At 33.3% G+C, this 18,105-nt stretch overlaps 1 protein-coding gene across 2 annotated transcripts; it reads right to left on the bottom strand.

Moving 5' to 3' along the window:
* Positions 1-5,603: 5,603 nt before the first annotated feature.
* On the bottom strand, positions 5,604-17,653 carry abhd4 (abhydrolase domain containing 4, N-acyl phospholipase B). Of its 2 annotated transcripts, XM_056476955.1 has the most exons (9): positions 17,486-17,653; positions 15,405-15,447; positions 15,229-15,317; positions 14,584-14,688; positions 12,838-13,126; positions 12,375-12,559; positions 12,154-12,265; positions 8,885-9,071; positions 5,604-6,037 (listed from the first exon to the last, which is right to left on the bottom strand). In XM_056476955.1, exons 1-9 carry the CDS (start codon positions 17,502-17,504, stop codon positions 5,948-5,950), a joined length of 1,119 nt encoding a protein of 372 aa, XP_056332930.1. In that variant the 5' UTR covers positions 17,505-17,653; the 3' UTR covers positions 5,604-5,947. The 2 variants fall into 2 exon arrangements, with proteins under 2 accessions (XP_056332930.1, XP_056332939.1); XM_056476964.1 differs by lacking the exon at positions 15,405-15,447.
* Between the last annotated feature and the right edge of the window lie 452 nt (positions 17,654-18,105).

Below are 18,105 nucleotides of genomic sequence, written 5' to 3'. Positions count from 1 at the left end.
GTTTTTGAATTTCTGAATTGGATTTGTGTATTTTTGAATTCAAAAATTAAATTTGTGTCTTTTTGAATTTCTAAATTGTATTTGTGTATTTTTTAATTTCTGAATTGGATTTGTGTATTTTTTAATTGGATTTGTGTATTTTTGAATTTCTTACTTGAATTTGTGTATTTTTGAATTTCTTACTTGAATTTGTTTATTTTTGAATTGGATTTGTGTATTTTTGAATTTAAGAATTGGATTTGTGTATTGGATTTGTGTATTTTTGAATTTCTGACTCGGATTTGTGTATTTTTGAATTTCTGAATTGGATTTGTGTATTTGTGAATTTCTGAATTGGATTTGTGTATTTTTGAATTGGATTTGTGTATTTTTGAATTTCTGAATTGGACATTTGTGTATTTCTGAATTGGATTTGGGTATTTCTGAATTGGATTTGTGTATTTTTGAATTTCTGAATTGGATTTGTGTATTTTTGAATTTCTGAATTGGATTTGTGTATTTTTGAATTTCTGAATTGGATTTGTGTATTTTTGAATTTAAGAATTGGATTTGTGTATTTTTGAATTGGATTTGTGTATTTTTGAATTGGATTTGTGTATTTTTGATTTTTTGAATTGGATTTGTTTATTTTTGAATTTAAGAATTGGATTTGTGTATTTTTGAATTGGATTTGTGTATTTTTGAATTTAAGAATTGGATTTGTGTATTTTTGAATTTCTGAATTGGATTTGTGTATTTTTGAATTCAAGAATTGGATTTGTGTATTTTTGAATTCAAGAATTGGATTTGTGTATTTTTGAATTCAAGAATTGGATTTGTGTATTTTTGAATTCAAGAATTGGATTTGTGTATTTTTGAATTCAAGAATTGGATTTGTGTATTTTTGAATTCAAGAATTGGATTTGTGTATTTTTGAATTCAAGAATTGGATTTGTGTATTTTTGAATTCAAGAATTGGATTTGTGTATTTTTGAATTTCTGAATTGGATTTGTGTATTTTTGAATTGGATTTGTGTATTTTTGAATTTAAGAATTGAATATCTGAATTGGATTTGTGTATTTTTGAATTTCTGACTCGGATTTGTGTATTTTTTAATTTCTGACTCGGATTTGTGTATTTTTGAATTTCTGACTCGGATTTGTGTATTTTTGAATTTCTGACTTGGATTTGTGGATTTTTGAATTCTGGAATTGGATTTGTGGATTTTTGAATTCAGGAATTGGATTTGTGTATTTCTGAATTGGATTTGTGTATTTTTGAATTTAGGAATTGGATTTGTGTATTTTTGAATTTAGGAATTGGATTTGTGTATTTTTGAATTAGATTTGTGTATTTTTGAATTTCTGACTCGGATTTGTGTATTTTTGAATTTCTGACTTGGATTTGTGTATTTTTGAATTTAGGAATTGAATTTTTGTAATTGTGAATTTCTAAATTGGATTTGTGTACTTCTGATTCGGATTTGTGTATTTCTGATTCGGATTTGTGTATTTTTGAATTAGATTTGTGTATTTTTGAATTTCTGAATTGGATTTGGGTATTTCTGAATTGGATTTGTGCATTTATGAATTGGATTTGTTTATTTTTGAATTTATGAATTGGATTTGTGTATTTTTGAATTTCTGAATTGGATTAGTGTATTTTTGAATTTCTGACTTGGTTTTGTGTATTTTTGAATTTAGGAATTGGATTTGTGGATTTTTGAATTTCTGACTTGGATTTGTGTATTTCTGAATTGGATTTGTGTATTTTTGAATTTCTGAATTGGATTTGTGTATTTTTGAATTTTTGAATTGGATTTGTGTATTTCTGAATTGGATTTGTTTATTTTTGAATTGGATTTGTGTATTTTTGAATTTCTGAATTGGATTTGTGTATTTCTGAATTGGATTTGTGTATTTTTGAATTTCTGAATTGGATTTGTGGATTTTTGAATTTCTGAATTGGATTTGTGGATTTTTGAATTTCTGAATTGTTATTGTGGATTTTTGAATTTCTGAATTGGATTTGTGGATTTTTGAATTCAGGAATTGGATTTGTGTATTTCTGAATTGGATTTGTGTATTTTTGAATTTCTGACTTGGATTTGTTTATTTTTGAATTTAAGAATTGGATTTGTGTATTTTCAATTTCTGAATTGGATTTGTGTATTTATGAATTTCTGAATTTGATTTGTGTGTTTATGAATTGGATTTGTGTATTTATGAATTTAATTTGTTTATTTTTGAATTTCTGACTTGGATTTGTGTATTTTTGAATTTCTGAATTGGATTTGTGTATTTTTGAATTTCTGACTTGGTTTTGTGTGTATTTGAATTTAGGAATTGGATTTGTGGATTTTTGAATTTCTGACTTGGATTTGTGTATTTCTGAATTGGATTTGTGTATTTTTGAATTTCTGAATTGGATTTGTGTATTTTTGAATTTTTGAATTGGATTTGTGTATTTCTGAATTGGATTTGTTTATTTATAAATTTAAGAATTGGATTTGTGTATTTTTGAATTGGATTTGTGTATTTTTGAATTTCTGAATTGGATTTGTGTATTTCTGAATTTGATTTGTGTATTTTTGAATTTCTGAATTGGATTTGGGTATTTCTGAATTGGATTTGTGCATTTATGAATTGGATTTGTTTATTTTTGAATTTATGAATTGGATTTGTGTATTTTTGAATTTCTGAATTGGATTAGTGTATTTTTGAATTTCTGACTTGGTTTTGTGTATTTTTGAATTTAGGAATTGGATTTGTGGATTTTTGAATTTCTGACTTGGATTTGTGTATTTCTGAATTGGATTTGTGTATTTTTGAATTTCTGAATTGGATTTGTGTATTTTTGAATTTTTGAATTGGATTTGTGTATTTCTGAATTGGATTTGTTTATTTTTGAATTGGATTTGTGTATTTTTGAATTTCTGAATTGGATTTGTGTATTTCTGAATTTGATTTGTGTATTTTTGAATTTCTGAATTGGATTTGTGGATTTTTGAATTTCTGAATTGGATTTGTGGATTTTTGAATTTCTGAATTGTTATTGTGGATTTTTGAATTTCTGAATTGGATTTGTGTATTTTTGAATTCAGGAATTGGATTTGTGTATTTCTGAATTGGATTTGTGTATTTTTGAATTTCTGACTTGGATTTGTTTATTTTTGAATTTAAGAATTGGATTTGTGTATTTTGAATTTCTGAATTGGATTTGTGTATTTATGAATTTCTGAATTTGATTTGTGTGTTTATGAATTGGATTTGTGTATTTATGAATTTAATTTGTTTATTTTTGAATTTCTGACTTGGATTTGTGTATTTTTGAATTTCTGAATTGGATTTGTGTATTTTTGAATTTCTGACTTGGTTTTGTGTATTTTTGAATTTAGGAATTGGATTTGTGGATTTTTGAATTTCTGACTTGGATTTGTGTATTTCTGAATTGGATTTGTGTATTTTTGAATTTCTGAATTGGATTTGTGTATTTTTGAATTTTTGAATTGGATTTGTGTATTTCTGAATTGGATTTGTTTATTTATAAATTTAAGAATTGGATTTGTGTATTTTTGAATTGGATTTGTGTATTTTTGAATTTCTGAATTGGATTTGTGTATTTCTGAATTTGATTTGTGTATTTTTGAATTTCTGAATTGGATTTGTGGATTTTTGAATTTCTGAATTGTTATTGTGGATTTTTGAATTTCTGAATTGGATTTGTGGATTTTTGAATTCAGGAATTGGATTTGTGTATTTTTGAATTTCTGACTTGGATTTGTTTATTTTTGAATTTAAAACTTGGATTTGTGTACTTTCAATTTCTGAATTGGATTTGTGTATTTATGAATTTCTGAATTTGATTTGTGTGTTTATGAATTGGATTTGTGTATTTATGAATTTAATTTGTTTATTTTTGAATTTCTGAATTGGATTTGTGTATTTTTGAATTTCTGACTTGGATTTGTGTATTTTTGAATTTCTGACTTGGATTTGTGTATTTTTGAATTTCTTACTTGAATTTGTGTATTTTTGAATCTGATTTGTGTATTTTTGAATTTAAGAATTGGATTTGTGTATTGGATTTGTGTATTTTTGAATTTAAGAATTGGATTTGTGTATTTTTTAATTTCTGACTCGGATTCGTGTATTTTTGAATTTCTGATTCGGATTTGTGTATTTTTGAATTGGATTTGTGTATTTTTGAATTTCTGAATTGGACATTTGTGTATTTCTGAATTGGATTTGTGTATTTATGAATTGGATTTGTGTATTTTTGAATTTCTGAATTGGATTTGTGGATTTTTGAATTTCTGAATTGGATTTGTGGATTTTTGAATTCAGGAATTGGATTTGTGTATTTCTGAATTTCTGAATTGGATTTGTGTATTTCTGAATTGGATTTGTGTATTTCTGAATTGGATTTGTGTATTTCTGAATTGGATTTGTGAATTTCTGAATTTCTGAATTGGATTTGTGTATTTTTGAATTTCTGAATTGGATTTGTGTATTTTTGAATTGGATTTGTGTATTTTTGAATTGGATTTGTATATTTTTGAATTGGATTTGTGCATATTTGAATTTCTGAATTGGTTTTGTGCATTTTTGAATTTAAGAATTGGATTTGTGTATTTTTGAATTTAAGAAATTAATTTCTGAATTGGATTTGTGTATTTTTGACTTTCTGAATTGGATTTGTGTATTTTTGACTTTCTGAAGTGGATTTGTGTATTTCTGAATTGGATTTGTATATTTCTGAAATGGATTTGTATATTTCTGAATTTCTGAATTGGATTTGTGTATTTTTGATTTGTTTAAATTTATAAATTGGATTTGTTTATTTTTAAATCGTGTTTTGAATTTCTGACTTGGATTTGTTTATTTTTGAATTTCTGACTTGGATTTGTTTATTTTTGAATTTCTGACTTGGATTTGTTTATTTTTGAATTTCTGACTTGGATTTGTTTATTTTTGAATTTCTGACTTGGATTTGTGTATTTTTGAATTTCTGAATTGGATTTGTGTGTTTTTGAATTTCTGAATTGGATTTGTGTATTTCTGAATTGGATTTGTGTATTTCTGAATTGGATCTGTGTATTTTTGAATTTCTGAATTGGATTTGTGTATTTCTGAATTTGATTTTTGTATTTATGAATTTAATTTGTTTGTTTTTGAATTTCTGAATTGGATTTGTGGATTTTTGAATTCATTAATTGGATTTGTGGATTTTTTTTAATCATGTTTTGAATTTCTGAATTGGATTTGTGTATTTCTGAATCGTGTTTTGAATTTATTCATTGTAATTGTGTATTTCTGAATTTCTGAATTGGATTTGTGTATTTTTGAATCGTGTTTTGAATTTATTCATTGTAATTGTGTATTTCTGAATTTCTGAATTGGATTTGTGTATTTTTGAATTCATGAATTTGATTTGTGTCTTTTTGAATCGTGTTTTGAATTTATTGATTGGATTTTGTAAATGTGAATTGTGACGTAGTTGTATAAATTATATTTTCTATATGTTTTATGTTTGAGACTTATCTGGCTTCATACATTTTGCGCGTTTGTGTCACACAATTATTATTAAGTGCTCTAAAAAATAAAGAGCAGAGACACTGTCATAAAGGTACAGCAATGTAATTGAGTTGTGCCCATTATAAAATACAAACTTTGTTTAGTCAATATGACTGTCTAAGCATTGTCAATGCATTCTTTAACTGATTGCATGACTTGATCAGTCCATGCTTGAAAAGACGTCTGATAAAATAGAGGTTAGAAATACAAATACCAGCTTCCATTAAACTCTGCAGTACAATCATTGCGCCTTTCCACGTTAAAAGGCCACAAACAGTGAAACTAGATTATGAATGGACAAGCTCTGAGAACAGCTTTGTCTGTAAATGTCTCTATGAGTCTGATCCCACAAACACAGGACAATGCACATATGCAGCCCGTCTGATCATTTTTAGTCCACCACATTACAGATATTCTCAACCACTCTGTTGAACTCTTCCGGCTGGTCAGCGTAGACGTGATGGGAAGCATCTTCAATCAGCTGCAGAGAGAAAAGCCATTGATTATTATGTTTTAAAAAAAAGTCCAATCTGAATTTAAAATATGTATTTGCTTGCAGAGATGCACCGATCGAGTGGCCAGAATTGGCAGCTGTCATTTTTTTGTTTGGTTTAATTTAGTCATAGTTTAGAATATTTATCATTAATCAACCTAAAAGATTGTACAGTATATGACCCTTTTCAGTGTATGTTTTTTTTTAGTACAATGAATGTTTAAGAAACCGATATGATTGCATGTTACAGTATATATTGCATATTTAGTATAGGTTTTGCCTTGAATGTAGCCAATGTTGCTGATTAAAACATAAATAAAATAAATAAATTTAGTCATAGTACATGGTATAGTACATCATTTAAAGTACAAATAAAGTGTGTGAACAGTAATAACAGAGGACAGAGATGCTGAATATAGAGCAAAGCTGTACAACTGCAATTTGCAGTTAACAGTGCGAAAATAGTAAAATGTACAGATATTTTTACTGTTTAAAATAAATGTTAGTGTTTTTTGTTTAAAATATTAATTTTAAAATATAATTTATTCCTGTGATTTCAAAGCTGAATTTTAACAACATTACTCCAGTCACACGATCCTTCGGAAATGATACTAATATTCAGATGTTCATTATTATAATTATTAACAGTTTTTTTCTGGATTTTCTGATGAACAGAAAGATCCAGAGATCAGCATTTATTAATAATAATAATGTATTTTTATTTTATTTTATTTTTTTTAATAATTATTATACTAATTTTTCAAAAGTTTGGAGTCTGTATGTTGTTTTTTTTTTGTTTTGTTTTTTTGTTTTTTTTGGTTGGGGGGGGGATGGGTAATATAAAATGTAATTTAAAAGACATTTAAAGACATTTATAATGCCACAAAAGATTTCGATTTTTAGATAAATGGTGTTCTTCAGGACTATGTACCCAGAAAACATTCTACTCGGCTGTTTTCAATGTAATAATAATAATAATAATAATACAATTTTGAGCAGCAAATCAGCCAATTAGAATGATTTCAGAAGGATTATGTGACTGGAGTAATGATGCTACAAAAGTATTTAAAAAAAAAAATCAAAGGAATAAAATATATTTTACAACATGTATATCAAATATAAAATGAATTATTTTAAATAGTAAAATATTTCAAAATGGTAATGTTTTTGCTGTCTTTTGGATCAAACAAATGCAGGCTTGATAAGGAAAAAAAACTAAACATTAAAAAGCTTATCTTTTGAAAAACATAATTCATCATTGAATGTCTATCTAAAGCTCCGTTTACTAGGTTAAATTTACAACATAAGGGCTTTGTTCACTATATCATCTGTTAATTCAATATGTGGATTATATGAAAAACTATTACATAACATATTGGTTGAAACTCCTAAATATCAAACTGGGCATGGCAGGTTTCATTAAAATATCTATAAGAAAAACACTTACAGAAAACTTCAGATTGTGTTTGCTTTTCAAATGATCTCTGTTAAGTTATGCTTTGCTTGCAGTAGGGAAACTGATTCCTGCTGTTCTATAAGCGCCACCTGCTGGCAGAGAGTCAATTCGCATTTGATTTAGTCAGTATATGCTTTATACAGTTGTTTTGTGTAGCATAATTCACTTAGCTAAAGTCAGATCAAGTTTTTACTTTATATTTAGAAATTTTACAATCTAATTGAAATCATGAACTGTCCAAGTTACTATATGTGATTAAAGTGCAGCGGTTTCCTTTTATTTCTAATAAAATCACTGCAGATTCAGCCTGTGATAACGCAAATAAACACTTTGTTCATGTATATGTTCAGAATTTAAAAATAACTACATATCGCTCACTAAATAATCCCTTTACTTATTTTCCTTGATGATGGCATAATGCTGACTTATTTTTAGCTGCGTAAAGCTTAAATAAAAAGTGTTGAATAAAGATGAGTTTGATCAAAGGTTTAGGAAAACTGAAAGGCTACAGTGTTCCACGTTTTCTTTGTGAATTTCTGTCTAAAAACTGAACAAAAGTTGGACGATTGAATTACTTGTTGGCGAAAATTGATCAAACTGGATCAGTATGTGCTGTGGCGGGGAGTGGTCGTCCACACACTGCCCGTACTGTTAAAAATATCACCACTGTCGACAGATGATGCTGAGCCAATAAGATTAATGACTCTGATATGTAAACGTTGCTTTATTTCTGTGTGTGCTAATTAAGATTGCAATATATTATTGCATGTTTTTTTGTGTATATATAGGCATGGCAGGTTTTATTAAAATATCTATAAGGACAAAAACGTTCAGAAAACTTCAGAACCCAGGCAACTTGCAGGGTTCGAAAGGGTGCTGGAAATCCTTGACAATGATTGAATATTAGTGTAAGGTTTTTCAAGGTTTAAAAAGTGCTTAACTTTGGATAAAGTGTATGAAACTGCTTGATTTTTGTTGCTGTAATAATAACTTACCTTTCTAAATAAGGAACCTGCATATTTCTTTTAATTTTTAGGCAGTGGAAGAAAACAAAATTCATGGATATTTGATAAGCACTTCATGAGTGCACAATACAAGCAATTAAAACCATTTCATATTTAAAAAGCCATCAAAGTGTTTCTTTGGGAATACTATACTATAGATTAATAAATAACAATGCTATAACAAATAGCATCTGATATAATATGATGGTGTATGTAAATATGTCATCTGCCACACTGTGAAAATGAACCTGTAAGAATGCAGAAGAAGAAAAGAGCCCTGAATTTGCTTGAAAAAAATATACAGTAAAATTAGCAATGAAAAGTCTGGATCGGTGCATCGCTACTTCCTTGCACATGCTGTGATTTGAGACTCACTGTGACGCTGGTGGGACTTTTGCCTCTTATCTGGGCGACGGTGTTCCCGGTGGAGCTGTCAACCCATGAGAGCGAGCCGTACAGCAGGCTGACGGGCATCAACGGCGGCAGCAGATGAACTCGCTGAACCATCGGCCTCTTCGCCCAGCCCAGAGACTCACACATGGCTTTAAAACCCACCTCACCACTGAGTGGAACAGAGAACAGCACACACAACTGCTTTTACAGATGCAAGAGGATGCATAGCTAGAAAGCCAATATTAATATGTAATGTCATGATTTTCACAGAAACATGGCTAAACAGCGGGATACCAGACAACGCTATATCGCTAACGGAGCATCAAACATTCCGAGCAGACAGAACGGCGGATGACTCCGGTAAGACCAGAGGCGGAGGATTATGCATTTATATTAACAAAGCTTGGTGCACAAACTCTGTCGTCGTTGGGAGACATTGCTCTGTTAACCTGGAATTTCTAATGGTTAAATGTAGACCGTTTTATCTGCCACGGGAGTTCACCTCCACCATAATAACTGCCGCTTATATCCCTCCCGACGCTGATGCCAAGCTTGCTATGAATGAACTTCATGCAGCCATCAGCAAACAACAGACTGCTCACCCGGAGGCTGCTTTTAATGTTGCGGGGGATTTTAATCACTCAAACTTAAAGTCAGTGCTCCCCAAATTCCATCAGAACATTTTCTGCCACACAAGGGGAAACAAAACTTTAGACCAAGTTTACACAAACATGGCTGAAGCATATGCTGTGACCCCCCTCCCCCACTTGGGTCAATCAGATCACCTTTGTTTGTTTCTCACCCCCAAATACTCACCCATCGTCAACCGTGTGAAGCCATCAGTAAGGACCATCAAAGTGTGGCCAGCGGGGGTGGACTCCACACTCCAGGACAGGTTTGAACACACAGACTGGAGTATGTTTGCTTCCCAGGCCACATGTGGCTCTCACACAGACATTGACAGTTACACTTCCTCTGTTCTGGAATATATCAACACCACCATAGACAGTGTTACAACCCAGAAACAGATCACCACATACCCAAATCAAAAGCCATGGATGAACAAGGAGGTGCGCCTCCTGCTGAAGGCACGCAACACTGCATTCAGATCAGGGGATGCACAGGCCTACAGCACTTCCAGGGCTAATCTGAAGAGGGGCATCAAAAAGGCCAAGCACTGCTACAAGGTAAAGCTAGAGGAGCACTTTTCCAACTCTGATCCTCGGCGCATGTGGCAGGGCATCCAGGCCATCAGCAACTACAAACCCAGCCAGTCCACCCCCACAGCCACAAATGTCTCCTTCCTGAACGAGCTAAATGACTTTTATGCCCGCTTTGAAAGAGACAATACAGAACCCTACACCAGGAACACTACCTCAACCGACCACTCAACTATCACACTCACCTCCTCAGAAGTCTACACCGCACTGAGTCGGATCAATGTGCGTAAGGCTGCTGGACCAGACGGTATCCCTGGGCGCGTCCTCAAAGGATGTGCAGAACAGCTCGCTGGGGTGTTCACAGACATTTTCAACCTGTCACTTAACCTAGCAACTGTGCCAACATGCTTTAAAACCACCTCTATTGTGCCGGTGCCCAAACACTCCAGCCCAACATGCCTGAATGACTACCGCCCTGTAGCACTCACACCCATCATCATGAAGTGCTTTGAGCGGTTGGTCCTGGCACATCTGAAAGACTCTCTGCCATCCACACTGGACCCACATCAGTTTGCCTACCGTGGCAACAGGAGCACAGAAGATGCCGTCTCCATAGCACTGCACTCTGTCCTCACACACCTGGACAATAAAAACACTTATGCACGAATGCTGTTTGTTGACTTCAGCTCAGCATTCAACACTGTCATACCCTCTAAGCTACTGATCAAACTCAGAGACCTGGATATCAACGCGTCTCTCTGCAACTGGGTTATGGACTTTCTGACTAACAGACCTCAGAATGTTAGATCAGGCCACATCTGCTCCACCACCGTCACACTCAACACTGGTGTACCACAGGGCTGCGTGCTGAGCCCCTTCCTCTACTCCCTTTTTACCATCGACTGTAGGCCTGTGAACAGATCCAACACCATCATCAAATTTGCAGATGACACCACAGTGATTGGTCTAATCAGCAATAATGATGAGACTGCCTACAGGGAGGAGATACAGCATCTGGCCACTTGGTGCACCGACAATAATCTGCTCCTTAACACCAACAAGACCAAGGAGCTCATTGTGGACTTCAGGAAGGGACGAACAGGCTCGCATGATCCCATCCACATTAATGGGATGGCCGTTGAGCCTGTCTCATCCTTCAAGTTCCTGGGGACCCACATCTCAAAGGACCTTTCCTGGACCACCAACACCTCCAGCCTGGTCAAGAAGGCTCATCAGCGCCTATTCTTCATGAGGCAACTTAAGAAGAACCAGCTTTCATCAGCCGTCCTGGTGAACTTCTACCGCTGCACAATAGAAAGCATCCTGACCAACTGCGTCACAGTCTGGTATGGAAGCTGCTCTGTTGCTGAGCGTAAGGCACTGCAGCGGGTGGTGAAAACTGCCCAACGCATCACAGGGACTACACTGCCAGCCATTGAGGACATCCAGAAGAAACACTGTCTGCGCCGAGCACGCAGTATTCTTAAGGACACCTCTCACCCTGCTCACAGACTGTTCTCTCTCCTGCCTTCCGGCAGGCGCTTCAGGCTCCCCCGGACAAAAACCAGCAGACTGAGGAACAGCTTTTTCCCCAGAGCTGTCTCCCTTTTGAACTCTGCCCCTCACTGACTCTTTTGCCCCCCCAATACACCCCCACACTCCTCTAACTTATACTCCTCACAATCACTGCACTATTTAACATTTGCACATTTAAAGTTTGCACATATTCATTGCACTGATTCATTTACTTGAATTGTACATACCCACAGCACATGGACATTTGTAATTTGTAATTATGTTTATCTATCTGCCACTCCTGATTATTAATAGCATCCTGTACATATATTCATTTATGCAAATCTCTGTTCATATCTAATACAACCTGTATATAATGTTGATAGTACATCCATCTGTAAATATCACCATAGTTTTTCTATAACTGCACTTTATAACTTATACCTGTATCCTGCACTTGCTGCTATTGCACTGCTGGTTAGACCTAAACTGCATTTCGTTGCCTTGTACTTGTACATGTGTAATGACAATAAAGTTGAATCTAATCTAATCTAATCTAATATGACTGTACTGTACCTGGGGTTCTGGGCGTTACAGTGATAAATGTATTGTGTCATGGTGTCGTCATCAAACAGATCCTCAAACTTCCTCTTGAAGTCGGGACGAAACCGATTCACCAGTCCTGGACCTGCAGATTATTAATTTTAGGTTATACGTTTTATGTTTTTGAATTCAGTCAGGATATAGTAAACACACATCAGTGTATTTTTTTCCAGTCACTGTCATGTTCTTCTCACCCCAGGGTCCTGCTGCTCTGATGACGGCGAGTGGATTGAAGAAACTGAAGACTGAAGCCAGTGCTTTCACCCAGCGTGGAGGTCCAACCCTCTTCACCTCTGACCCCTGACCTGCTGACCCCTGTACCTGAGGCTGAGATCGCTCAGGGAAACCCCACGGGTCCACCAGGATCAGGTGACTCACTCTAGCGGATCAAAACACAACAGATATCACACACACAAAACAAGCCACGCCCACTGTTTTGTCATTTAATATTCCGTTTCTCTAGGAACTGCGTGACAATATGAAAACAAACTAAAAATGGTTGCCGGTTCAGGTTCATGTGCGCTTTAAGAGTCCTTATACATATAAGTGTTAAAATGGACATTTAATTTCCAATAAACTAATTTTATGTTAATAGATGACAGCTATTACTATAAGTTGTTATTAATAAGTTTATAGAAGAAGGTTTTTTTAACATGCCTTTCTGGGTATTGGATGGTGTAGGATGTTGCTAGATAACCGCCCAAACTGTGGCCCAATAGGATCATGCGCTCAAGGCCCATTGATTCTCTCCACTGCTCTATGGAGGAGACAAACTGCTCTTCAGCCAATGAGGCGTCAGCTGGAAACGAGGGCCGAGAGCTGCGGCCGAAGCCCAGCAAGTCAAAGGCATAAACAGGTCGAGAACGACTCAATGCGTCCAGATTACGAATCCAGAGTCCAACACCTCCTCCAAACCCGTGGACCATCACTAGCGGTGTCTGAGCGGCTGTAGAGAGAGACAGATGTAGAATATCTGACAATCTCCTTATGTGTGAAATACAACCAAAAAAAATTAATGAAATACATTTACATTCTAAACAAGATGGAACTGCAGTAGGCATGGAGTGATAACCAGTTTTAAGGTTTCAGCGGTTTAGAAAAGTCAAGGTTTTAAAACTGCTAAAATCATCTATTATAATGTTCCTATGGTAGATTCAATCATTTTCCTTCTGCTTAGACACTTATTCATCAGGGATCGCCACAATGGAGTGAACCTGCAACTTTTCCAGCATATGTTTTACACAGCGGATGCCCTTCCAGCTGCAACCCAGTACTGGAAAACATCCTGAGGTATATACAGTATATGGAAGTTATTTTTTAATGAATATTTTATTTAGTTTTTTAGGGCAACAGTATCTCCAGCAGAAAAGGAGCCTCCACATTAAAAGTTACTGGTCAGCTCACGATTTAGAAAACATTTAAAAAACAAATCCCTTATAAACCAACATCCAAGCATGCCATAGAGCTGAACAGTACAGTGGCTTACTTTATATCCCAAGAAAAGAAAAATGTTCATAGATGCTTTTTTAAGTTGTAAAGAAATCTGTTTTTTTTAAACTAAAGAACAAAACGGAAGTCTTTTTAGCAGATGTGTTTCTTAAAATAAAAACGAATATTGTGTTCAATGGTAAAAAAAAGTTGTTTCTTTAACCAGACATTTAATAAGAACATATTATGTGGTTCAGTTGGCCCTGGTCCTGGCTCGAGGTGTGCCAGAGTACGGTTCAGTTGGGCTTTGGTGCGGTACACTTGTAGTGTGAGTGCAAAGTGCACCAGAGCCCGAAACTGAAGACGAGACATGACTTAAGTGACTGCTTCATATAGATTTATTAATCATTCTCACTGTTCAATGAACGCGAACTGTCATAGTTTATTAACGACGCAAACCCAGCACTGCACAGCAGCTGCACCTTCAGCAAACCTCCTTATACCTGCAGCACAAGGACTTTTATGATCATAAGCATCAAAAGTTGTGGATCTGTTCAGCTAAATATTTGACTGCATGTCACTGCATCCCAAATGACTTAAACGATATAACTTAAGGCTGGTTTATACTTCTGCGTTGAGTGATCGACGTGACCCACCATATTAGAAATCTGTAATAATTGACATCCAGGAAAAACTAATACTATGGAAGTCAACGGTTACCGGTTTCCATCATTCTTCAAAATATCTTCTTTTCTGTTCAACTGAATAATAAAAAAAACTCAAATTGTTTAGGAAGAATAAACTAAGGGTAAGTAAATAATTACATTTATTTGGGGAACTATCCGTTTAAGTTTGTTGGTGAAAACACTGGTAATTGTTCACGTTAGTTAATAAAAAGTTGCATATTCTTCTTATTGCATTTTCTTAACTTTTCAGCATTGAGGTTATACAAATGAAGACGACTGTAATTTCTACCTTGTTCTTTCTGTTTTCGCGCAGTCTTATTGGTGACTTTAAGGGTCCATATTCTGGTTTGATTTGGCAAAGTGACGAATCTGGACCAAACTTCATTCCGGATACCTGGACATATATTAAAACATAAAGTAAAAAAAAGTACACCATGACATTTCTATACATCAAATACCCCACATACACAAGAAAGCAAGACAGCATTTGGTTTACTCAGGAAGTTAAGCAATTTAAGTATAAATTTGGGTGTAACGCTGGTTTATCAATCCTTGGTTGAAGGTATTTTAACATATAACATAGTTGTTTCATGGTGTGGTAAGTTAGCATTAAAACAAAAGGCCTCTGTGGTGTAGTTTGATCAGACTCATCCCCTTCATTTTTGCTTTGTGACCCTTCGGTCAGGGTGGGGGCTGCGTACACCATTGGCAAAAAAGAGAATTACGTACAAAAGGTGATTTATTCCATTAGCGTGACTGTCTGAAATCAAATCCTTTAGCTGGAATATGTTTTGTAGGTCAGTGTGCGCATATGAGTTAATGCAATGTGTTTAGGTTGTATGCCAGTGTCCAATATAAATTTCTGTCCAGAACCTCTTTGCAGACAATAAAGTGTACATAAAGTAAAGTAAATTAATGACAGCCATGATCTTACAGGCCAGGATTTTAGCCTCTGCGCTTTTTAATAAGGACATGGATGTGGGTCTCCAAGAGGGCCACCAGGACCAGTTTCCAGAAGTCGACCTAAACAAACAGAGAAATATAGAGTGACTGAATGGAGAGAGTATTAGGAAGCTCTATGAGACTCATCCGTCTGTGTACAGTACATACTGCGTTACGTCATCTGCCTTTATACACAGTATAAGCCTGTCACCTGCCGGTAATAAACCCAGGGTTAATAATAATGCCTTGTGGGCAGAATTCACTCCCAAGCACACAGCAGAATATTAAATACAGGTACAGTATACGTCATGATAGGAGCCGCACGTTATTTTAAAGGAAAAGTGCTGTACTGTAGATGATGCAAAGTTATATTAGCACTTCAATATTATTATGTTATGTAAGGTTACAAATTAATAAACAATTTAGCTTTTAATACATAATACAGATTTTTTTTGGTTTTTTTTTTTTATTACTTTAATAATTGTTACAAAAATATACAAACAGGTTACAGAAATTGGTTACACAAATTGATAAACATTTTAGCCTTTAATACATATTACTTGAATATATAAATATATATACTTTAATATATAATACATCAAAAATATTATTAATAATGAGTCAGATTAATGCATATTTTATTTTAAGTGTAGCTTTATTTGTTTATGTATGGTCTGTGTTGTACAATATATGAATTGAAGCTGCCATTAGCACTTCTTAATCCTAAAGTTTAGTCGTATTTTTTTTATTTACACTGCTATAAGCAATAACAAGCTAATAATGTATACATTATGATAGAATAATCAAAATTATAAAATATATCTTCACCTATGCTCTATTCTGTGCACCAAGTTAATGGAAATTACTTTGCTTCTGACATGAAATCTATTTAGGCCGTTTACATTTATTTTTTAAATGTGTAAATTGTTATTAATACAGTTGAAGTCAGAATTATTAGCCCCCCCACCCCCCCTATTTTTTTCCCCTCAATTTCTGTTTAACGGAGAGAAGATTTCAACAAATTAATAACTGATTTATCTCATCTTTGTCATGATGACAGTAAATAATATTTTATTCGATATTTTTCAAGACACTTCTATACAGCTTAAAGTGACATTTAAAAGCTTAACTAGGTTAATTAGGTTAGCTACGCAGGTTAGGGTAATTAGGCAAGAAATTGTATAACGATGGTTTGTTCTGTAAACTTTAAAAAATAAAAAATAAAAGCTTAAAAGGGCTAATAATTTTGATCTTAAAAATGGTTCATAAAAAATTTAAAACTGCTTTTATTCTGGAGAAAGTCTTAATTGATTTATGTCGGCTAGAAGAAAAAATATTATCAGACATACTGTGAAAATGTCCTTGCTCTGTTAAACATCATTTGGGAAACATTTAAAAAAGAAAACAAATTCAAAGAGGGGGCTATTAATTCTGACTTCAACTGTATAAGCTATTAACTTTCTATTAAAGTTTATTAAAGTTATTAAAGTTATTAAAGAAGCTATTAAAGTTTCTATTAATATTTAAATTGAATTGTTATATTCACATGGGAAAAAATAAAACAAAACGGCATTTAAATAGGTATTTTTAATCATAAATTTTAATGAATTATATAATGTTTCTTATGTTTATGGTCTGTACACTTAAACATGATTGGCATAAATAGATTTCACATCAGCAGCAAAATAATTTCCGTTCATTTGGTCCACAGAACAGAGCACGTGAATATATATTTTATAATTTTGATGATAGTAATTTATACATTAACTTATAAATATAAGGTCACATTAACATCATATATATATATATATATATGTATATATATATATGTATATATATATATATATATATATATATATATATATATATATATATATATATATATATATATATATATATATATATATATAAGGTCATATTACCATCAAAATGTAAAAAAGCAACACTAATAATGAAATCGGAAAAGTAAAGTTAAAAACCGTCTATGGTCACAGCCATATGATGTAATGTAACACCTCAGCGTGACTTAGCATAACGTTATGAAATCATCCAACAAGTCACATTGACCGAAGATGTCTGAATTATTCTCTTGCTTTATTACAAACATTCATGGCATCCTGAAACAGTCATAATAATATGTTAAACGTACATACAGTGTATCCGATAATACAAGGAAACTTCATGTTACAATAGCGACCCGGACATCAAGTGTTTATAATGTATGTATATGAATATTTATCAATACTCACTCGGCGTCGGTCTCGTCATGCATCGTGGCGTTTGCAGGAGACATTATGAAACATAACACGATAAAAATCCTCGACGACAGACTGGCATAACTTCAGATCCGTGTGCCTTTCGCCGGATCTGTCAAACATACAGTCTCTTTAAAGGCCCGTGTTTATGTTTGCGTTTTGTAACTCTGACGTCAGAGCATTTAAAGGAGCCGCAGCATGAAATGATTTACTGAATTTTTCTTTTACTAACGTGATATATAGCAGTTTAATGAAAGGAACAATAATACGGGCTATGTTTAAAAAAATAATGATATTGTATATTGACTGTTTTTTAATATATTTTGCGGCCTAAATTAATTATTTGTGATTGATTTTCTGAATACTTATGGCGTTTTTGCTTAAGTTTTTGTGTTTTATTTTTGCCCCAAGAACCATTATACTCGAAAAAACATGGAGGGACTGAAAATAAATATATATTATATAGTTAAAATTAACCAATTTCCAATTTGAACCATGTAAATGTCATAAAAATGTACAGTTTATAAAAGAATGACATATTCATTCATTTTCTGTTCGGGTTAGTCCCTTTATTAATCAGGGGTCGCCACAGTGGAATGAACCGCCAACTTATC

This window comes from Danio aesculapii, chromosome 2, assembly GCF_903798145.1.
Source record: "Danio aesculapii chromosome 2, fDanAes4.1, whole genome shotgun sequence".
NCBI lineage: Eukaryota > Metazoa > Chordata > Actinopteri > Cypriniformes > Danionidae > Danio > Danio aesculapii.
Note: the sequence above shows the minus strand (reverse complement) of the source record. Positions and strands in the feature narration are given on the sequence as shown.

What these genes read in the sequence shown, in the direction of transcription:
- abhd4 (XM_056476955.1), bottom strand. An exon ending in GCGAAAACAGAAAGAACAAG is followed by an intron (nt 13,127 to 14,583) that starts GTAGAAATTACA and finishes CTCTCTCTACAG; the next exon opens with CCGCTCAGACACCGCTAGTG. An exon ending in TGTAACGCCCAGAACCCCAG is followed by an intron (nt 9,072 to 12,153) that starts GTACAGTACAGT and finishes TGTTCCACTCAG; the next exon opens with TGGTGAGGTGGGTTTTAAAG.